Source organism: Cupressus sempervirens, chromosome 8 (assembly GCF_028749045.1).
Source record: "Cupressus sempervirens isolate cs-2001-9-10 chromosome 8, ASM2874904v1, whole genome shotgun sequence".
Lineage (NCBI taxonomy): Eukaryota > Viridiplantae > Streptophyta > Pinopsida > Cupressales > Cupressaceae > Cupressus > Cupressus sempervirens.
Genome location: NC_143125.1, coordinates 374,465,359 through 374,485,488, shown reverse-complemented (window position 1 = coordinate 374,485,488; position 20,130 = coordinate 374,465,359). Strand labels below are relative to the sequence as shown.

The 20,130-nt window shown below is 32.6% G+C and overlaps 1 protein-coding gene across 3 annotated transcripts in view; it reads left to right on the top strand.

Annotated features, from left to right (window-relative positions):
* The window catches only part of MAA3 (P-loop containing nucleoside triphosphate hydrolases superfamily protein), a 294,471-nt gene that overhangs the window by 54,085 nt on the left and 220,256 nt on the right, over positions 1-20,130 (top strand). For all 3 annotated transcript variants that reach the window (XM_089797784.1, XM_089797785.1, XM_089797783.1), the window contains 2 exons: positions 4,304-4,492; positions 4,637-4,672. In XM_089797784.1, coding sequence (XP_089653910.1) covers positions 4,304-4,492; positions 4,637-4,672 — 225 coding nt within the window. The remainder of the gene's footprint in view (positions 1-4,303; positions 4,493-4,636; positions 4,673-20,130) is intronic.

The following is a 20,130-nucleotide window of genomic DNA, read 5'->3' as shown; positions in this document are numbered from 1 at the left end:
ATTGAATTTGTAAGGAAATCGGCCAAACTACCTTTGAAAAAAATCTGTTAATTTTTTCTACAGTATTACTGAAGCCTACTCCTATTTCATGTATTGGTCCCATTATTTGTCTTTATTTCTATTTGATTATTATGATTTACCCAATTTCTAAAGTCTATTAATGATTGTGATTCTCTAGTATACCTCCACTTCTTTCCAATACACTCATTATTGCTTTAAAATCCTCTCCTACTGTGCAGTTTTATTTAGAACAATTGCTTAAGTATACTTCATTTTCTTCTTGCTCCTCCCTTTTGTTGTTGTTGTTTTGTATGGGTCCATATACATTAATCATCACAAAACTCAAGTGGTTGTAGAGATTTCTAGTAAGGCCACTTTGCTAGAATCAATGGCTGTCTATCTTATCATATGATTCTCTTCTTGTATCCCATAGTACTCACAGCCTCTTGAGGCTCCCTTGGCTTCCACCATTTCTAAGTGCCATATTCTTATCCTATTCCCAAACTGTTCTATCTCTTGTTTATTAAATATCATCTCTTGCATCATTATAATATCTGCTTTGGCAACGTTTAATTATACACTATTTGTTAGGGACATTTATGCCCCTAACATTCCAAGTTATGAGTTTCACGAGTCTTTGGAAATAAACTTCCCTTTCAATAGAGTTGTGATCTTTGTTTGGTCTTATGTTGGTCCATCTCTTTGTGTTAATTTTACATGAGATTTCCTTCCTCTCCTTGTGAATTTGGTAGAGTATGGAGTCTCTTTGCCTTGACATGTTTGTGCTATGCCCAATTTATTATCCTTTGATTCTCTATAGAAATGCCAAAATCTCATCATCTTCCTCATTTTCTATCTCCTTTGTTTCCATTACATCCAATATTTTTTAGATGAATTGTTGTTTTTCTGAAGTTGCCTCCACACTGTCATCCTCCTCTTGTGTTATACCCATCGTGTCATATACTGCTTTTGACCTATATTCCCTTGAGTCTCCGGGACGGGGATTAGGGGACGGGTTTTTGGGACGATAAAACTTTTTGCCGATTTTGGGGACGAGGGGGGGCTGACAAACAGGGATGGTTATATAAATATAGGGAAAAAATAAAATATATAGGGAAATTTGCATATATACATTACAGTCATATGAAGGCATGGATAAACCATGTGATTTAAACATCATAGAACCTCAACATACAACATTTTAGTAATCAAACTCAATGCTCAATATGCTATAATTCATTCATAATTTGGAATTATTGGCAATGTGCATGTAATATTAAAACAATAACATAAAAATTGAAATATACCCAAGAACATAATTTACAATTCATTTTCAATAGCAACAAGAATAATAACCCACCTTCCAAATTGAAACATATTACTATCATTTTAGTCTAAAACTACACTTCTAATTCATCATAAGTGGATTGATATTAATACAAAAAGGTCCTCTATATAGTTCTGATCATGATATAGGTTTGTTATAGTAAGATGGTATCTTGATGCAACTTCTAATATTCACCATATCTTCCACAAAGGACCCAGATTGACCCAAGACTAACCAAGCACTGATGTAATACCAGAAAATGACATAGGATGCATATTCTAGGTCTATAATGCACTTTTCAGACTTTCCCAACACCTTGCAAATAGTCTACTATATAATTCTGAGCGTGTAGTGTGCCTGTAACAGCAATATTAATTCCACGATTCTTAACGTAACGTTGTCAAATACTAATCAGAGGGCCCCAAATTGTAGGAATTAACTACCAAACAATAACAAGCATGTTTGGGTGATTTTGGAAGGAGGGGCCCACTTTAAAATTAAAAAAGAAAATGTTTTATAAAAGAAAAATATTTTATAAGTGCTGATGTTATCTATAAGATCGGTGACGCTCATCTGTCCCAGGGACTTCCAAGGTGTCCCCAAGGCGTCCTCAATTGTCCCTAGGACGTAGAGACGTCCCCCAAAAAAATCCCCGAAGTCCCCAACTTTCCGAGACGTTTCCTGAGAATTTTCAGTAAAGGGGGATAGGGTGGGGATGTCCCCTAGCCGCCCCCAAGTCGTTGAAATGTTTCTGGTATGGGGATGGGAGTTTTTAGGCCAGGGATGCGTCCATGGGTAACACACCTTTGGTGTACATCAGATTTTACATTATTATTAGGGGCAAGGATTTTGTCATTTATTTGTCTTCCTTTTTGTTCTCAAACTCTTCTCTACTACCAGTAATTGATTTTTTTTTGATTCACCCATTTGATTCAAAAGAGTAATTTACTCTTCTTCTTCTTCTTGAAATGTCTTTGTGTCCTATAGAAGTTTCTGTAAGGTTGCTTTACTAGATGCAATTGCTTTTTTCCTTTCTTCTACAAATCTTAGTGTATTTTGAATTGCAAGGTTAATTTTCGTAGACTTAGAATCATGTTTTTCCACAGAGGTTTCCATCACAAATGCTTCGATCTCCATATTGAACTTAATAGATACTTCCAGTGTTGGAATGGTATTTAAAAATATTTATTCCTTTCCGGTTGCTGTGTTGTCTTTAAAATAATAGTTTTTTCATCAATTATTCCATTGTAAATGGATGGCTTTATGAACTAACTCCCCTTTTCTATAATTAACTCTAAAGATTCAAGATATTTTACCCTTGGATTCATTTTTAAAATAATTTTTGCTTCTTTTGTTTGATTCTTCCCTTGGATGCCTTCACAGTATATGAAGGATATCATGTTATTTCATATTGTGTCTAGGATTTTAGGATGATACTCCGTTAGAAGTGTCCCATGTTTCACCAGTTTTGGGAAATTGTCTGGTCTATATGAGTGAGGGATGAAATTTCGGGTCCATTTGGTACAATGGAGGCAATAGCCTTGAAACAATTTTATATTGCCATACATTATTTCTTGCCTAACTTCTTTGCTTTTGTAAACTATGGATAAGAAATTATTTTCTTGAATAGATATACTTACTTGGTTGGGGAATTTGGTTTCCCACCATTCTATAATGTTATAAACTGGTTGATTTTGGCCACTCCAGAGTGCCAGAATCCCTAATTTTGAATAATGCTCCAAATAGGTTGCATGATTCCTATTTTGATCACATAAGCTTTGCTTCTTCGTTTCTAGCCTTCGCTAGGGTTTTCCTTTGTTGTTCTGCTTTCCTAGAAGAGGGGTGTTTTAAATCTCTTCCCTGCGTCTCAAAGGAATGCTTTGCCCTAGTTGCTAAACTGCAGTTTAGAATCCTTGGTTTTTCGTCTTTCCATCCATGATTCACCAATCTGCATATTTTTCTCTGGTTCTCTCGTGGATCTGTGGTAGATTTCTAAAATGTTTTATGATTTTTTGGTGCTTATGGATTTCTGTTCACTCTAGAGACAAAGCTTGGGTTTGCACTACTTTCCAACCATCCTCATTTGCAGGTATTAATTTGGGCAGACTTTGCTTCTTGTGAAGATTTCGTTGGTTATTTTGCATTTCGTGCATCAGAGCTGAGCTTTTTTATATGTTAGTGTAATTTTTTTAATAAATAAGTACTTCTGTTATTTGGGTGATTTTGGAGAAATGCTCAATTGTTTTTTGTTCCATTGATCAATTTTAATGTTAGATTATTTTTTCTCTCACAACTTAGGTAACAAGTGAGTATAGTTTGCAATACAAGGGAACCCCGAAGTGGGGTAAAATGTGTGTAGAAATGCAGGCAGAATTTTAGCTAGTTCCTGAAGAAAGATCATAGCAGGAGATGCGTAACTTACCACCTTAGTGCATAAGTAGGTGCATTGCATGTTGTTTCTATAATTTTCATTTTTTTTCATATCTCGTGTCAATTATTTTTCATTTCTCGTGTTAGATGGCAGGTGTCAGTCATCAACAAGCTAAGGGCTAGATAGACACCAATGTTATAGGTGACAAAGATAAAAGTTACAATGACTAAAAGAAAGATAATAAAATATGTAAAATTGGCTTACCAACCTTGCAATTTCTTTTAGCATGAAGATAGTCAACTTTATAAAGTACCATAATGCCTTCTTCCTTAATTTCTCGATGCAGTTTTATGCATTGTTGCAAACATATGTTCACCACCACTTTTGGTTATTTTTCTTTTCTTTATCAATGTGATATATCATATATGTATAGAAATATGTAGCATTGACAAATTTCTTTAATAATTTATCTTTTTTATTGCCTTATTCATGTCTTTTTCATGTCCTATTTTTGTCAATACTAGTGAGAAGAGTGCATTGTTTGCAAATAGATAGTCTTAAGAATTTTCTTTTTCTAATACCATGCACATCATGCAACATAGCAGCTAAGTAGCCTCTCAACAATATTGCGTGAATATGCTGCCCTTCGATCAGTGGCATCACTTCCATTCGCAGATCTTATTTTCTCCGCCCAAGCAAAGAAAATCGAGGGTAGTGCAGCCTGGAACATTCCAAAACCACTGATGGAATTCTTGGAAAGTAACCACAACGATTCTCAATTAGAAGCTATACAGGTGATGTTTGTTTTGTATATTTGTTTTAGTGAACAGATGCTGCCTTTTCATAAAAATGAAGCCCAAGTCAATGAATGTGTTAGTAAATGTATTGATTGGTTAATTTGGAAATTACATTTTGATTTTCTGTATGATTTATTGCAGGCAGGCCTTGCTCACAATCCTATTGTACTCATACAGGTTTGTTGTTTCTTGTAATTTAAATTATATTTATGCAAGAGATAAAATTCATGATTATTCCTCCTTCATAGTGAAGATTTTCTATTGACTTTTATCTTGCATGCCTTTGGTTGGATTTGAGTATATAAAAATTATCTTTGTGATATTTGGACTCTCTGTGTTGTAATTAATCCATAACTGGTTGAGGAAACAGAAGAACCGAGTAATGTAATGTATATAAACACTGCCAAAGACCACTTATAATCCTCTGGGAATCTAGACGTAAACTCTATTTGTGATAATTTTTAAGGGTCCATAACAATGGGCATGCACATGGAGTAATGCTCTCCCTGTTGCTTCTTCCTTGTTTTGGGCATTCTGTAGCCTCAACTCCTGCTCAAGTAGAGAAGCCAATAAAGTGGTGCTGTTTTTTATTTTCAATCTCCACAATCACTATAGCAGTCCTAAAAGGCTTCAAATTTTTTCGATCCATGTAAGAATTCTCTTATCTCAAATAACATTGATCTTCATGTTATCTACAATACATTTTTCAGGAAGTATCTGGCCTAACAACTAGATAAACGTGCAAGGCGGCCCATTTTGATAATTTGCATTGACTTGTGTTTTATTAAGATGTTTTATACTTTCGTTCTTTCTTTTTCTAAAGGATGCTATGTTTCCTAGAAATACTGTAACAAGTTTTTCCAAGTTCTAGATTGAAATATCACAATAGATATACGAAAATAGGCTCATCCCTTAGAGAGGGTTAAGATATAATTTATAACAAAGGGAATGAATTCTACGCAAGCTTCTATTTGATCACAACATTAGATACAATGAACCTACCCATCTATGGCTTTTGGAATGATCTATTTGATTGAGGGTTTCCACCATTTCACAAATGCTTACCCTGTTTCATATAATAATTAGTAGATTCTTTAATAAACAAGCTGTAGATTCTAAATATTACATTTAAATATGCAACATCTAGAGGGAGATAGATAAGGAATCAAGCAGCCCATAAAGCCAAGTTTGAAACCAAGGAATGTGACCTTTAATATGTATATAAACAAGAAGGGAAGGCACCACGTTTGTAACACATGCAACTTATTTAGCTAATGAATCTTATATGGGTATAAGTAAAGTGCATATTTCAAATAAAGGCATACAAAAACATGTTCAAGAACAATGTTATAGCTGTTGGTTCCCAAAACCACAGATTGGAAGCCTATGAGTCTTTCCAACTCAATGCTGGGGTATCCAATTGGTTAAGGCCAACTTAACAAGACCAATCAATTTGATTTTAGTCTTTTGCACTTCTGGCTCTGCAAAGCCAAGGTTGGTGTACCTGATCTTGAACTGATCACTTGAGTCCAAGATTATGTATATCAGAATGGTCTGATTACAAGTGCAATAAAAATCCAACAAATGGCAAGGAATCTAGAAATTTTTTAACTTGCACCACTTAAAGAAAATTGCAACAAATAATGAAATTATATTGAATTCACAATTTCACCAATAACTTCAGGATTTGAATACTTCAGACTTGACTATTCTGAATTGAAACAATAATGAATATAATTATATGAAGTAACAATGTTTTGAAATGAAGATACTTGTAAATTTATGATAATGAATGAGTAGATTAATTCTCGCAAAGGAAATAAAAGAAATAATTGCTATTATCCAGAGTAAGGAACCAATATAACATAAACAATGTAAGACCAGTGTCTAGTTAAAAGGGCAATAGAGTCAATACTAAAGCTTTTTAGGTGCAACTCTATAAATTAATACGCATTTACTCCAACAATTTTATTATCAAAATGCAAAAGGTCAAATATATATGCAATCTTAAATAAGTCCAGATTGAAGTTGAACTTCTATGATAGGGAGACAGACTGGACAAAGATAAGGTATAAACCTAGTATTCCTCTGTATCTATGATGCTCAAATTTGAGATGCTATAAATGACCTTATCACAGTATGATAGTTAAATTGCTCATAGAATTATAAATGTTTATAAAGGACAAAACTTGTTAGTAGTCTGACTCCAATGCTTCATATAAACAAATAAACTATATAATTCTTACTGATCATGCTTAGATTGAAGAAGCAACGGAGACACATATCAGATGATCATTCCACTGCATTCCTTTCTCAAAATTGCATATAAATATCTTGCTCACTGCCAATGATGATCCACAATCATAGAATTGCAAAATTTTAATCTTTGCCCATGGAAAAATCAAGTATAAGAAGTCTGTGTATAAAATATTTGTGTATATGAGAATTATCTGAAATTGTGTGTTTTGCTTCCATATTTATATATTTAGAGGGGTGTTGGGTGCTTTTCAGAGCATCGCACCCCTTCATAACAAATAACTGAACATAAAAATTTTAATTTAATTTTTGTAAAGTTTCTGCAAAATTCTGTTAAGAAGCAGACTTAAATTGTACCTTTTTTTGCTTTTTGTAGATGATCTTCAATATACAGTCTTGAATGAATGGAGAAAATATAATTCTGAAAATTCTTTTAATTTCTGCAAGTCATCTTAGGTCAGTATTGATTAAGGAGCAGACTTGTGTTTCTTGTGTATCCTTAAACTTCAACCACACCCACCTCTAATACCATAACCAAAGGGCATGTCCCGTAAAGGGAGATCAAAGTTATTCTATCCAAGGCATTGATTGGGACACTTTAGCATTATATTGTGTATTGCTAGAATCAACAGAAATAGTTCAAACCCATATCAAAGGTCGTTCAACCTGTATTTCTATTCAATGATTAATTGAGTTAAAAATGCCATTGTGTGAGCATGAAGTTATATTTATAAATGCATTTGGCTATGATAAATAATAATAATTGTGCAAATAATTATGTTAACAAAATGAACCAATACACACACACACATATTGCCAGTATATACTTATATATTTTATTTTATGTATATATAATGAAATAATTAAAGATAAAAATACATATATATTTAATATATTAGGCCTAATGGCTTTGTAGGGTTCAATACACACACATATATGTTTGCTAATAAAAATGAAATCATAATTTACATCATATATTGTAAATATACATAAAATAACAAAAAACCAGATTCGTACATACCAGTTATGTTATATTTCTGTATTTACAAAGATGATGCTAATACATATGGCCAATTTGTTAATAACTCACTTATACAGTTTAGAGGATAGAGAGTTTGTGAAGGGAGAGGCCAAGTAAATTTTTTCACACGACGGTTTGGTCCCAAGATGGGTAACAACTTTGAGGAAGCCCTCTTGTAGACTGTTTCATGCACCCTTGGCACAATATTTCTACCATTCTTAAGGTTAGTAACTAGCAATGAAGTAGGGAATTAGGGTTTGAATATGCATTAGTCATTGTTCTTAAAATATTTTGACTTAAATTCATTTTGTTGTAATTAATCATTGGGAAATAGCATTCTTCTAGTAGGGAACATTACAAGTTTCTATTCCCAAGTGCATTACAAACCCAAATTGGGAATTTTAGGATAAATCAAGTCCCACTAGGCTACATTACACAACATCTCCATTTCTAAATATGCTTACCATCCTCTTCGTTCACATGATTGTGGGTGCACAATTGAACATATTCTTTAGGACTACCTTCTTAGGATCTGCTCTAAACTTTAATCTCACAGTTAAAAAATTCTGCAAACATCTCCCCAATGTGAAAAGCCTTTCGATATGACAAATGGCATTAGTATACCTAAGATCCAAAATCATCTATTAAAGTTTAATTGACTAGAGAAAGATTTAGTTATGGTGCTCATTCGGTATGAGACATGTTGAAGCTATCTACCACCTACATCATTGAAATGCCCAAGGTCCTCAACTTGCATACCCCTCTTAGCCACCAAGTCTGAATTGATGAATTTGTGACTTGCTCCATATCTATTGGAATTGTAACTCACTACCCTTATAGAACCTCATGAGCTGTGAAAAAGTTATATCAAGGAGTGCCAAAAAGTGTTGCTATAGTCTCACCTTTGACCTCCTTGAGTGAATGCTCACTCCTGTCTACATGCTCGCCTTTTGAATCACTTTATTTGTAATGCCCCCTCTCCTAAAGAGAATTTAATAAAATATATCATACTTGTTGAAGTACAACATCAGTTGAAGTGATATAATCATTACATTGAGTATTTGTATTCATGATTTATATGAACATTGTTTTATATTTCATATTATTGATAAGAATATATATATATATATATATATATATATATATATATATATGCTATGGTAAATTATCTTTAAGATAAATATCTTATATATATAATATATATTATGCATTATATATCTTATATAGATAATACATATATTATATATGTAATTGTAATGTCCCCTGTCTCCTTTGTTATCTTGTGTATCCCTGAGCTTATGAACCTGTAAGTATGTCAATATTCGAATAGGAAAGATATGCACAAATTTACTGTTAAAACAAGATAAACCTAATTCCCATCTAATTCCCTTCTTGAGGAGAGAGTTGTGGTCAGGTCCTTAGGTAGGCTTCTTGAGGCTCTTAATTGAAAAGAACACTTTTTTACTAAGAACCTTCTTCCCACAAGACTCCTTTCTCCTCAAGTCCTTATGGATAATCAGTGCTAGATCTATCCATACTTCCTAGAAGCGATTTTCCTCGCTTTAGGCCTCCTCGATAGATATATCCAGTCTTTTCATATGCGTATGTTGTAATTATAGTATATACTGACCTTTAGAGATTTCTATCTTTGCCTTGCTTCGATTGTGTATTCTTAACAGAAATACTGCTAATGAAGCCCTTCAGAGATCCAAGGATCTTTTTTCTTAATTCTCAAGGAAGGAAAAATAAAATAAAGAGTTCTTTCTTGTTACTTCCTTATGAGTCTTTTCCAATCTGTGAGCAATATCTAGTCTATCCTTGTTATCCCTGGAGGTGATAATTCTTCTTGTATGGAATATTGTTTGTACTTATTTTATGTTTTTTGAATGTTAGTCTGCTGAGTTTGAGTATGTATCTTGGATCTGTAAATTACTATCTGATTTATATGCTTGTTGGAGTGACTAACTCTGACTGGTCTATAGTGCTATAAAAAGGAACCCCTCTGAAATATAAAATCGAAGTGAGAGACGTCTGATGTAACTTCCTTTATTTCTCTTATCTGTTGTGTTAGCTGTGTGCGTGGATGATCTGTGTAGCAACTTGAAGACCCCTGCAAATATATTCACCTGATGTTTTGTATAATCTTCCTTCACCTTCGGCTCGTTGCATACACTTCTGGCGTTCGTGATTCACTATAGGTAGATAACGGTTATGTGATGTTTGAGAAACTAGTGTCTCACTTGCTGTCTTCTTCCTTCCGTGCTCAAATTTGAAGTTCTCCATGTCCTTCTTTATCTTCGTTTCCATGGTTTTATGTATTGTGAGCCTCCCGTGAAGGGTCGTGCCTTTTCAGATTATTGATCAGATTGCTTTGATTTCTTTATGATGGTAAATATTGTTTTATTATTATTATATTTTATTAAAGAGTCAATGGTAAGTTATTTATTTATTATTATTTCTTTATGAAGGAGTCAATGGTAATAAAGATTTACAGCCTATTTGAAAGTTTTACTACATTTAATTTTTATAACTTTTAATGAATAATTAAATGATAATTGTCATTGATTTCATTAAGGGCCCATTTGGTTTCTGGAATTGGCCAGAAATTAGAATTGCGGTAACCCAATTTTGTTGAGTTCGCTGTTTGGGTCAAAAATAACAAAGTGGAATTAGAATTGTAGTATTCTAATTTTACCCCAAAACGAGGTTACCACACTTCCACTTAGATAGGTGGAATTGAGAATTCAATCCAAGGTTTGGATTTTCGAGGATTAGAATAAAAGTAAAATGAAAACATTTTTGAAGTCCGTTGCTTTTGTTAACCTAAAATACGTTTTACCATATTAACATGCCGCAAACATTTTTTTTGCCATTTTTACAAGTTTCAGGTTTCGTTCAGCTTTGAAGATTTTTCTGCTCATTCAAATGATCAATTTCAAAACATTATTTCTGCGATATAAGCGAGGGAAACCAACTCATTTCTATTGAATCCATGCCCAATCCATAATGTGGGCTGTGTTGAATCCATGCCCAAAACGAACTTGTAAGCTGATCCTGCGTCATCAAAACGGGTTGGCCATTCAGGGAACCAACTGGACAAGCGGCATAAAGGGAAATCAATTTGCACATGTGGCCATAATCACAAATGAAGGCAACCTTGTCGTGCTTGCCACAAATGGAGATCACCTTCGGGAGTCATTTGATCATTCAACAAATACTCTTCTTCCTAGACAAAAGTTTAAACGAAGCCATACCCTCTTTGGATGGGCTTCTCCAGACCCCAACATAATTGTGAAATACGGGTTTTCTCTTCGAATGGATGAAGCTCTTGGCATTGTTTTGTTTGCAGATCCAAATAATATTTTTAAATTCCAATGTCAATTTTACGAACCAAACGTTGCAGATGTAACTTCCCTCTCATCTTCCGAGATAAACAAATAGGACAAATCTTTTTTTAAAAACTTGATTTTGAAATTCAAAACATGGTTTTGAGAAAACCAAGTTTTGAATCAAAACTCAGTTTTGCTAATTCCAGGAAACAAATAGGCCCTAAGGGGTTATTTCAATAATATAATATATATATTATGCATTATATATTATTATATAATATATTACATATATGGTTAATATATTAAAATTATATATATGCTTAAAGGTGAGTTTGACATATAGTTATTTATTAACTAAATGATGATTAACTATAGGGACATGTCTCTTGAAGAGACATGTCTCCCCCTCTCATATTTATATGAAATCAAGAGACATGTCTCCCCCTCTCATATTTATATGAAATCCAAATCTGCATTTGAAGATCATCAATAACAATGGCTATGATTCTACATTTGTAGAAATGACCTTAGTTACTTTATCATGGTATCAGAGCCTACCTGCAAATGTAGAAATGGAAAGAGGCACACATTATGTACATATTACATCAAATAAGAGAAGGAAGAGGACAAACGATTGATCCTATATGTGATTCTAGAGAAGCAATAGACTTCACGTTAGCATAGATTATGCAATAGCAGTAGCAAGCATCCATTCTAGGTGGATATATATATTGCCACCTCTAATACGAAGACCACTGTTGGAGATCTGGGAGTATCACAAATAAACTAAGCCAACAATAAGATTGCTACGGGAACTCATTCCAAAACAAACACTTAGTGTGTATTAAAGAAGACGATGACCAAATCACAACAAATATAAGGGAATTACATATTTTGATGAATATAGTTAAATGAGATTTGTGGTTACATTATGAATTGAGATAACAAAGGACTAGTTGCCTTTCACAATAAGAAATTGATTCAAACCAATATAATGAGAATATATAAGAAGGTTATAGACTGAAGAGAATGACAGAGATAATGATGCAAGCTTCTATCTGACAAAAAATTCCTAATCTGTAGACAATATCATTATCCTCCAAAGCATAGAAAATAAAATATATTTAAGTGTAATTTGGTGCACGGAAAATGTAAAAGGCATCAAAAGGGAATAAGATGTCAAACTTAGCCTCATCAGCCTCTAGTAAATGTTTACCAAACACCACTTAGGCATTGAGAAGAAGCAGTCATCACTGCCTGATCAGACCATATCAACAAGTAGAAATTAGTGAATTGGTCTCTTGGGTACGTCACCCTGTTAGAGTCAACAATAAGTTGAGCCTAGGTTGGCTTGAAGATGATAGTAAAAGGAGAAAATAAAATACACAATAAAATGATAAGTGATTGATAGGGAGAGTTAATTTCATATGGTTTGCAGAGGTGAATCTTTCATCACTGGTAGAAGGTATGTGGAATAGTTAAGCATGTGGCGTGGACAACAGAGGTGTCGAATAAGAAAGGAACATAGGACCACCGAACGAGAATAGTGGTAATGCAAAAGTAATTCCAAATCATTATTACACGAAAGTGACACAAGTACATATAAGCACCAATGTGGAAACCTTGAGTGGGTATTGCATGAATATTGGACAATAACCAAACGGGTGGTCCACCCCTAATACCTACTTATGTAAAGATATGAAGAGCAAATATATTTTCTCTAGAAAATTCACTATGCTACAAATGGATAAACACAACATCATTGTAAGGCTATAAATCTTTGTTGAGATAGCAAATATCGTTGCATACATTAAATGATCATTACAATAAATAAGGCAATACCGCTAAGTTGTATATATCAATGTATATCATTTAAGTGGATAAATAGAACCACATGAATGGAGTGCTCGTGATTGAGATAAGACCCCTGTCTTCTTGTCTAAAGACCCTTATTCATACGGTTAGGTCAAGATTCACCAAAAATAATCTCTTGGGGCTATCGGGATTCACAACCTTTACATAGGATTCATATGAAAGTTTTCATATATATTTATATGATCACCATGGATGAAGTTGAGTCAACAAAGCTAGTGATCAGTGGAGACCAAGGAGTGCCATTGAAATAAAAGGACATTAAATACAAATTCTTGGATGACTGAAATATAGAAGATAATATTACATGACTCCACTTGAGTATTCACTTGCATTCAAGTGTCTGCTCGTATGTCCTGTTTAATACGTTGATGGAAGAAAGGATAAGTGTCAAACTGATTTTTGGTGAAGTTATGATATATTTTGTGTTTTATTCCAATACATTATAAATCAATTAATTCATATTATATAAATATATGATAGATGTTATGAACTAATTATCATTGAGTATTTTAATATGAATAAAAATTAAGTATTATGTTATCTTGATTTTATTATTGAAAATATAAAATAAAGAGTTGTATTATAAAAATTTATGTTATTAGTAATAGATATGAGATAAATTTATTAACATCCCAATCAATATTTTTATTGGTATTTCTATATGTTAATATATATATATAATGGAAGATATACTTTATGTTCATAGTATACACATTTATCTATATTATATTGGGATGATCTTATATAATTTTGCAGAATTATTTATTATCCTTGAGTATTATCTCTTATTTTTATATGAGGTATGTGCCTTGATCTTTTCCTCTGCGAATGTTATTGTAGGAAGATGGAGATTGAGATTTAGAGGGAGCCTGACATTTCATTAGAGGCAACCTTGAAAGAGAGGGAGCAAATAGAGTATAGCCAATCTTCGGTGATCTTGATCATATTGATTCAGAGGGAGTAAACCATTCTGTGGTGGAATCTTCAATGATCGATAAATTACAATAGTCAAGAGGACTGTAATTCATGCAACTATGTGATTTTAATGGGGCTACCCCTTGTGTGTATCATATGAAAGTGGTGACTTAAATTAAACCATCTACGATAAATGATAAATGATGAATGCTACTTGACGTATGAGTTATAGAGTCATTCAAGTGATACAAGCATAATCAAGATATTGGCATATTGTGGACAAGTTTGTGTTCACTTCTACTATTAAGCTAAATGAATGTTTGGATTTTCAATGGATTAAAAGAGAAAGTTAGAACTTAGAAAGAAGTTATTATAAGAATGAATGAAATTTTACATTGTGGGGCGAATAATAGTTAATGTTTCATTCCCACTTGAACCTTCATTAGAAGGGAGATGTTCTATTCTCAAATAATGTAAGAAGACAATTTCTGAATCTTCACGTGTAGATAAGTATTCTTATCTTTTGCATTTATCTAATTTGTAATTCTATACATACTATAAGGGTTATTTGCCTTGATCTTTTCCTTTATGTCTAAGGATGTTCTTACAAGAAAAGAAAGTTGGTACTTTACACATGCTACTAGATATTGAGCAGACTCAACCTAATGATAGTAACTCCGAAGACCCTGATGATCAAGATGGATAACTTAAGGCTCTCATCCTTGATGATTGAGATTATGAGATTCTTCTACATTAAAAGGGAGTATGACACTTCTTCATAGGCAATGTAGGAGCTTAGAAGATTTATATTCAAAGGGAGTCTAGAAATACATGTGGTTGACTGCATGACATTGATGGGCCTACTCCTATGTATATCATGAGGGAGTGATGAGTTCGACAGGTGCCCTTGGGTAAAGAGAGTTTCTAAGGAAGTAACAAGAGGACCTGACTTCCCAGGATCGATGTTCAGAGGGAGAAGTTTTGATGCAATCCTTTATGGATGATATCTTCTCTATGAGGAGAAGTTCTAAGAGAAATTATTTATAATGTGCTCTCGTCTATGAGAGAGAAATATGAGGTGAAAACCCTTTGTACCGTTTCACATATGATATGTAATGAAAGGTGACGATCTTTCACTGACATATATAAACAGAAGGTAACCATTATATGATGACGATATTATAAATGGTAAACCTGTTATCATGGTTCTTTGGGCCGGATTTTGCCGGACACCATGATAACGAAAAGACAGAAGGTAATCTTTGTAAGGTGACAATCTTGCAAATGATAGGCTTGTTATTCTGATAGTTTTGCTCCGAATACGCCGGAAGTCATTGATAATGAAAGCATTATGATTACTCTAGATATTGTTTCGGATAATTAGAGATCATAATATATGTTATGATAGTGTTCATAACATTGTTATTGTAGTTATTTGACAAGTCACTATTTTAGAGTGTTAAAGTCAGATAATATGTTGTGTATAGATATCCTTGATACTGATATCTCATCAAATGTTTTTTAATTTTATCCTTGCTAAGAGGGAGTGTTGAAGTATAGCATCAGTCAAAGTGATATACTCATTACATTGAGTATTTGTATTCATGATTTATATGAACATTGTTTTGTGCTCAATATTATTGATAAGAATGAATATATATATATATATATATATATATATATATATATATATATATATATATATATATATATATAAATGACTTAACTAATTGGGCTCTTATAATCAGAAGAGACTATTATGTTATGGTAAATTATCTTTAAGATAAATATCTTATATATAAAAAATATATATTTGTAATATAATAAATATTATATATATTATGCATTATATATCTTATATATATGTGTGTGTGTGTGTAATATATATATATTATATATGTAATATAATATATATTATATATTTTATGCATTATATATTATTATATAGTAATATAATAATATATTACATGTATGGTTAATATATTAATATTATATATATGCTTAAAGGTGAGTTTTACATATACTTATTTATTAACTAAATGATGAGTAACTAAAGACATGTCTCCTCTCATATTTATATGGATCCAAATCTGCATTTGAAGATCATCAATAACAATGGCTATGATTCTACATTTGTAGAAACGACCTTAGTTACTTTAACAATACTATTAAACTATAACAAGAATTAAAAATAATAATTATATAAGTGACAAATAATAAATAATTATTTAATATGATTATAAAAACTTAAATTAAGAAAATATTTATTATTAATAAAAGTAAAATAGTGATAAGAAAATATTAAATAAATAATAATTTATAATTATAAACAAATAATAATATTAAAATATACTAACTAAGTCTAACTAAGTATTAGAATTATACAAATATAAAATATAATATATCAAAAGCATCAAATAATGCTTGACTCATAAGTCACGACCATTAAAAAAGCCACCTCGAAGAATAGAGATGTATATAACAATGAATCATACTATAAAGAGGGGATTATTAGGAGCGGAAGAATCGGTAGCACATATTAAAAGGGAGATTATTATGTATTTTGATAAATATCTAGGTGAACACTAGCTTTAAATAGATAGGTAGAGAAAGATGTGCAATGCGGGGAATAAGATGATTGGGAACAAATTGAACTATTGGGAACATCTGACAACACCAACATCATCGATAGAGGAATTTAGACGAGGAAGAGCATATTTGATAGAGTAAAATCTGAAGACAATGAGCATTGACTTGAGGACTATTGATTAAGGTTACCCACAAGAAGAAAGACGTAGGGAGAAAACAAGGAAGGAGAAGGGATTCAAAACGTTCTATGGAGGATAGTACAAACAATATTTATATTATATTACACTCATAAAGTAAAAATGATGAAGGATTACTCACAGTTGGAATAGAGGAATGATTGTGAGAAGGAAATCATCAGATGAGGAGCAATAATTGACTATCAGTTATGAATTATCCCATTACGATAGTACTTAGAGATATTTGCTTTCAAACATAGAATGATATGATTATTATAGGCTTTTAACAAGATTTAGCAGAGATAGAGTGGCTTGCATTTATTCTATTTAGGTGTGATTCAGACATATATGTTATTATATGCAGCAACCATTGAATATATTTGGAGCATGTGCAAGACAATGCATTCATATGAGAATAATTTGGCATTCGATTGCATAGATCTCTCAGGAGAATATAATAAGGGAACCTTAAGAAAGTATGCTAGCACATGTAAGGGAAACACATAAAACAAGAAGGATGGAATAAAATCAAGATAAATTAAGTATGGAAATATGAAAACAAATGGGAAAATCCTTTTGAATATTATAAGGATTTTATTCAGTTTACATGAGGAGCATGTTAGAAAATACTACGTGGAAGAATATGCTAAGGAGGATAGCATTTTAAGTGCAGCTTATAAAATCCAAAGAAGACTTTAAGTACAGCCACAATATATTTAATTATAAATATATGGAAGTACATTAAAAAAAGTGGAATACATCAGCAAGAAAAAGTAAAGTCACCAACATGGAAGGATGAGAGTAGGAAAACCAATGAAGAACCAATTGGAGGAATATGGAGAGTTTCAGCATTAAAAATAAAGTAACGAGGAATGTAGAGAGTATAGGCATTAAAATAAAGTAAGGAGATAAAATAAAGGAACGAGAAATAGAAAAGGAGATGAGAGAATAAGGTAAGGAAAAGAGAAGTAGGAGATTCTTATATCTCAAAGTATTTTTATACATGAATGAAATATATGAATTGAGAAAAAATAAAAGACATAGATCAATGAACTTTTCAATAAGGAAATAAGGAAAGTGATCCGAGGGAGGAAATATAAATATTAAAGCAAGTTACAAACATCTCTATATTGACATATTATATATAAGAGATTTGAATAAGGATTTAGGAGATCTAATTATTAAGCAATAAGCCCTTTGATAAGGGAAAGAGCATATGGATGACTAATTGGTGTATTGAATTAGTTGATCAAATGGGTATAGAAAAATATAAATAAGGAATAAAGAAAGGGTGTGATTAAGTGCATGAAATGGGAGAACTTTCAAACATATTTATAAGTTATCTATACTATCTCAAACACTAAGTCATATACTGAGTCCCATGTTGATATTACAGTCAAGTTTATTATTAGTGACACACACTTATTCAGAGAGTAAGTATCGACTGAGCGTATTGTATAGTTAACAGTGATAACCAACCATTTCAGGCTTTACCGAGTTCTATAGTTGCTATCGAGTTCAAGGAACAATATTCAGTTTGCGTCGAGTAGTTTGTATCAGGTTGGTGATTATCAGTGTAAACCAAGTTTCTCAGTGTTTACCGAGTCACTCAGTGCAAACCGAGTTGTGCAGTGGTTACCGAGTTCACAATTTCAATGATGTGAATCCAATATTGACCGAGCCACTCAATGTTAACCAAGTGATTCAGTTTATACTGAGTTCGTAGTGATAGCATTGATCGAGCTATGTAGTGTGAATCAAGTGACTCAATTTATATGCCGAGTTTCGCAGTATTCACCAAGTCACTAGTGTAGACCAAGTTCAAACTACTTGGAAGTGATCAGTATGGGTCGAGCTTCTACGTCTTCACAATGCATGACGATACCGAGCATTGATAGTGGATGCTGAGTATCAAAACCTCACCGAGCTAGTCTTCAGAACCCGAGTTCCTGCAATTGAGCATTTTGTGTAAACTTGTACCGTAGTTGACTTTGATGATTTGTAAATTGGATTGGTATATATGTAATGTATTGTATCACATCCAAAGACATGAAATTAGAGAATGTAAAAAGCAAAGAAGAGCAGAAGTGCGAAGTACAAAGGCTACAACAGTATAAGGAGCAGCAAAGATTTATCTATCATAGCGAGGTGATCATTACACTCAAAGGAATCTCATTCAACAAATCAAATTGCAAATCAGAGATCAGCCACTGGTTCATCCTAAAAGGTGGAACAGTTAAATCCTTTCACAAGGTAGACTTAACAGTATTTTTTAAATCTCCTTATCGAGTGCATACTTCATTGTATGTTTGTAAATCCTTTTGCAAGGTAGACCTAGCAGTCCTTATTGCTCTTAATAGGGTAGATCATTAGAAGTGATCATTGTAAGCTTTAACAGACCAACTTTATACTGCAGTACTAAAGCTTGTGGGTATCATCCCCACCCTAGTTTTACTTTCTATTTGGAAGGTTTTTGGGTCACCATATTGTGTGTCAAAGTGTTATGAATGTTTTAATGTTTTTAGTTTTTCGTGCATGCAATTAGATCAGAATACAAACGAAGGATTAATTAGTGAAATAAGGTTAAGTTTTATTAGTTACTGATTCACCCCTCCCCTCTTAGTAACTTAGCCTATTATATATATTTCCAACAATTGGTATCAGAGCTTTGTGGTTGTAGGCAAAGAAGTTTAATAGCTTGAGCAAAGATCAGAGGCTATGGAGGTATTTAGACTTGATAAGGCTATTGACAATGAAAAGCTGGATTTGGAATTGGCTATTGGGCTACTCAAGAAAGCAAAGTAGCAACTTTCTCAATCCTTGAAAAGAAGAAAAGTTCTTGCAATTTAGATGAATGACAAAGTCTACATTGAAAAAAAAATTGAAGACATCCATTCAGAAAGCAATTTGGATGAAGTTAATGAGGCAATCAAAGAACTATTAGAAAAGAATGGTACACTTTAAGAAGAAGTAAGAAAGCTGAGAAGAGAGCAAGAAATCCAGTCAGTAAGATTGTGTGAAGTCATGGAAGAGAAAAATAAGATAAAAGAAGAGATAGAAAGAAAGAACAATGAAATTTACCACCTATCCCTTCAACAAGGAGACTTCATTAATTGGCTTACTAATGCAAATGAAGAAATAATGAATCTAAGATTAGAGAATGAAAAACTGCAGAATGATCTAAACACTGAAAGACAAACGAATGAGAAGATGATGAAATCTCAAGTAGACATGGATCAACTAAACGAACAAATCCAATACAGATAAAAAGGAAAAACAGGATTTGGATATAGAAAACAAGGTGAATCATCCAAGCAAGGAGCTCAAAAGAATCAAAGACCTACTTGCAATCATTGTGGTAAGATAAGTCACACATCAAACAAGTGTTGGAGCAGTGCCAAAGCTAAATTCAATGGAAAATGCTACAACTGTAATCCGCATGGTCATAGAGCTAATGAATGTAAGGAGAAACCT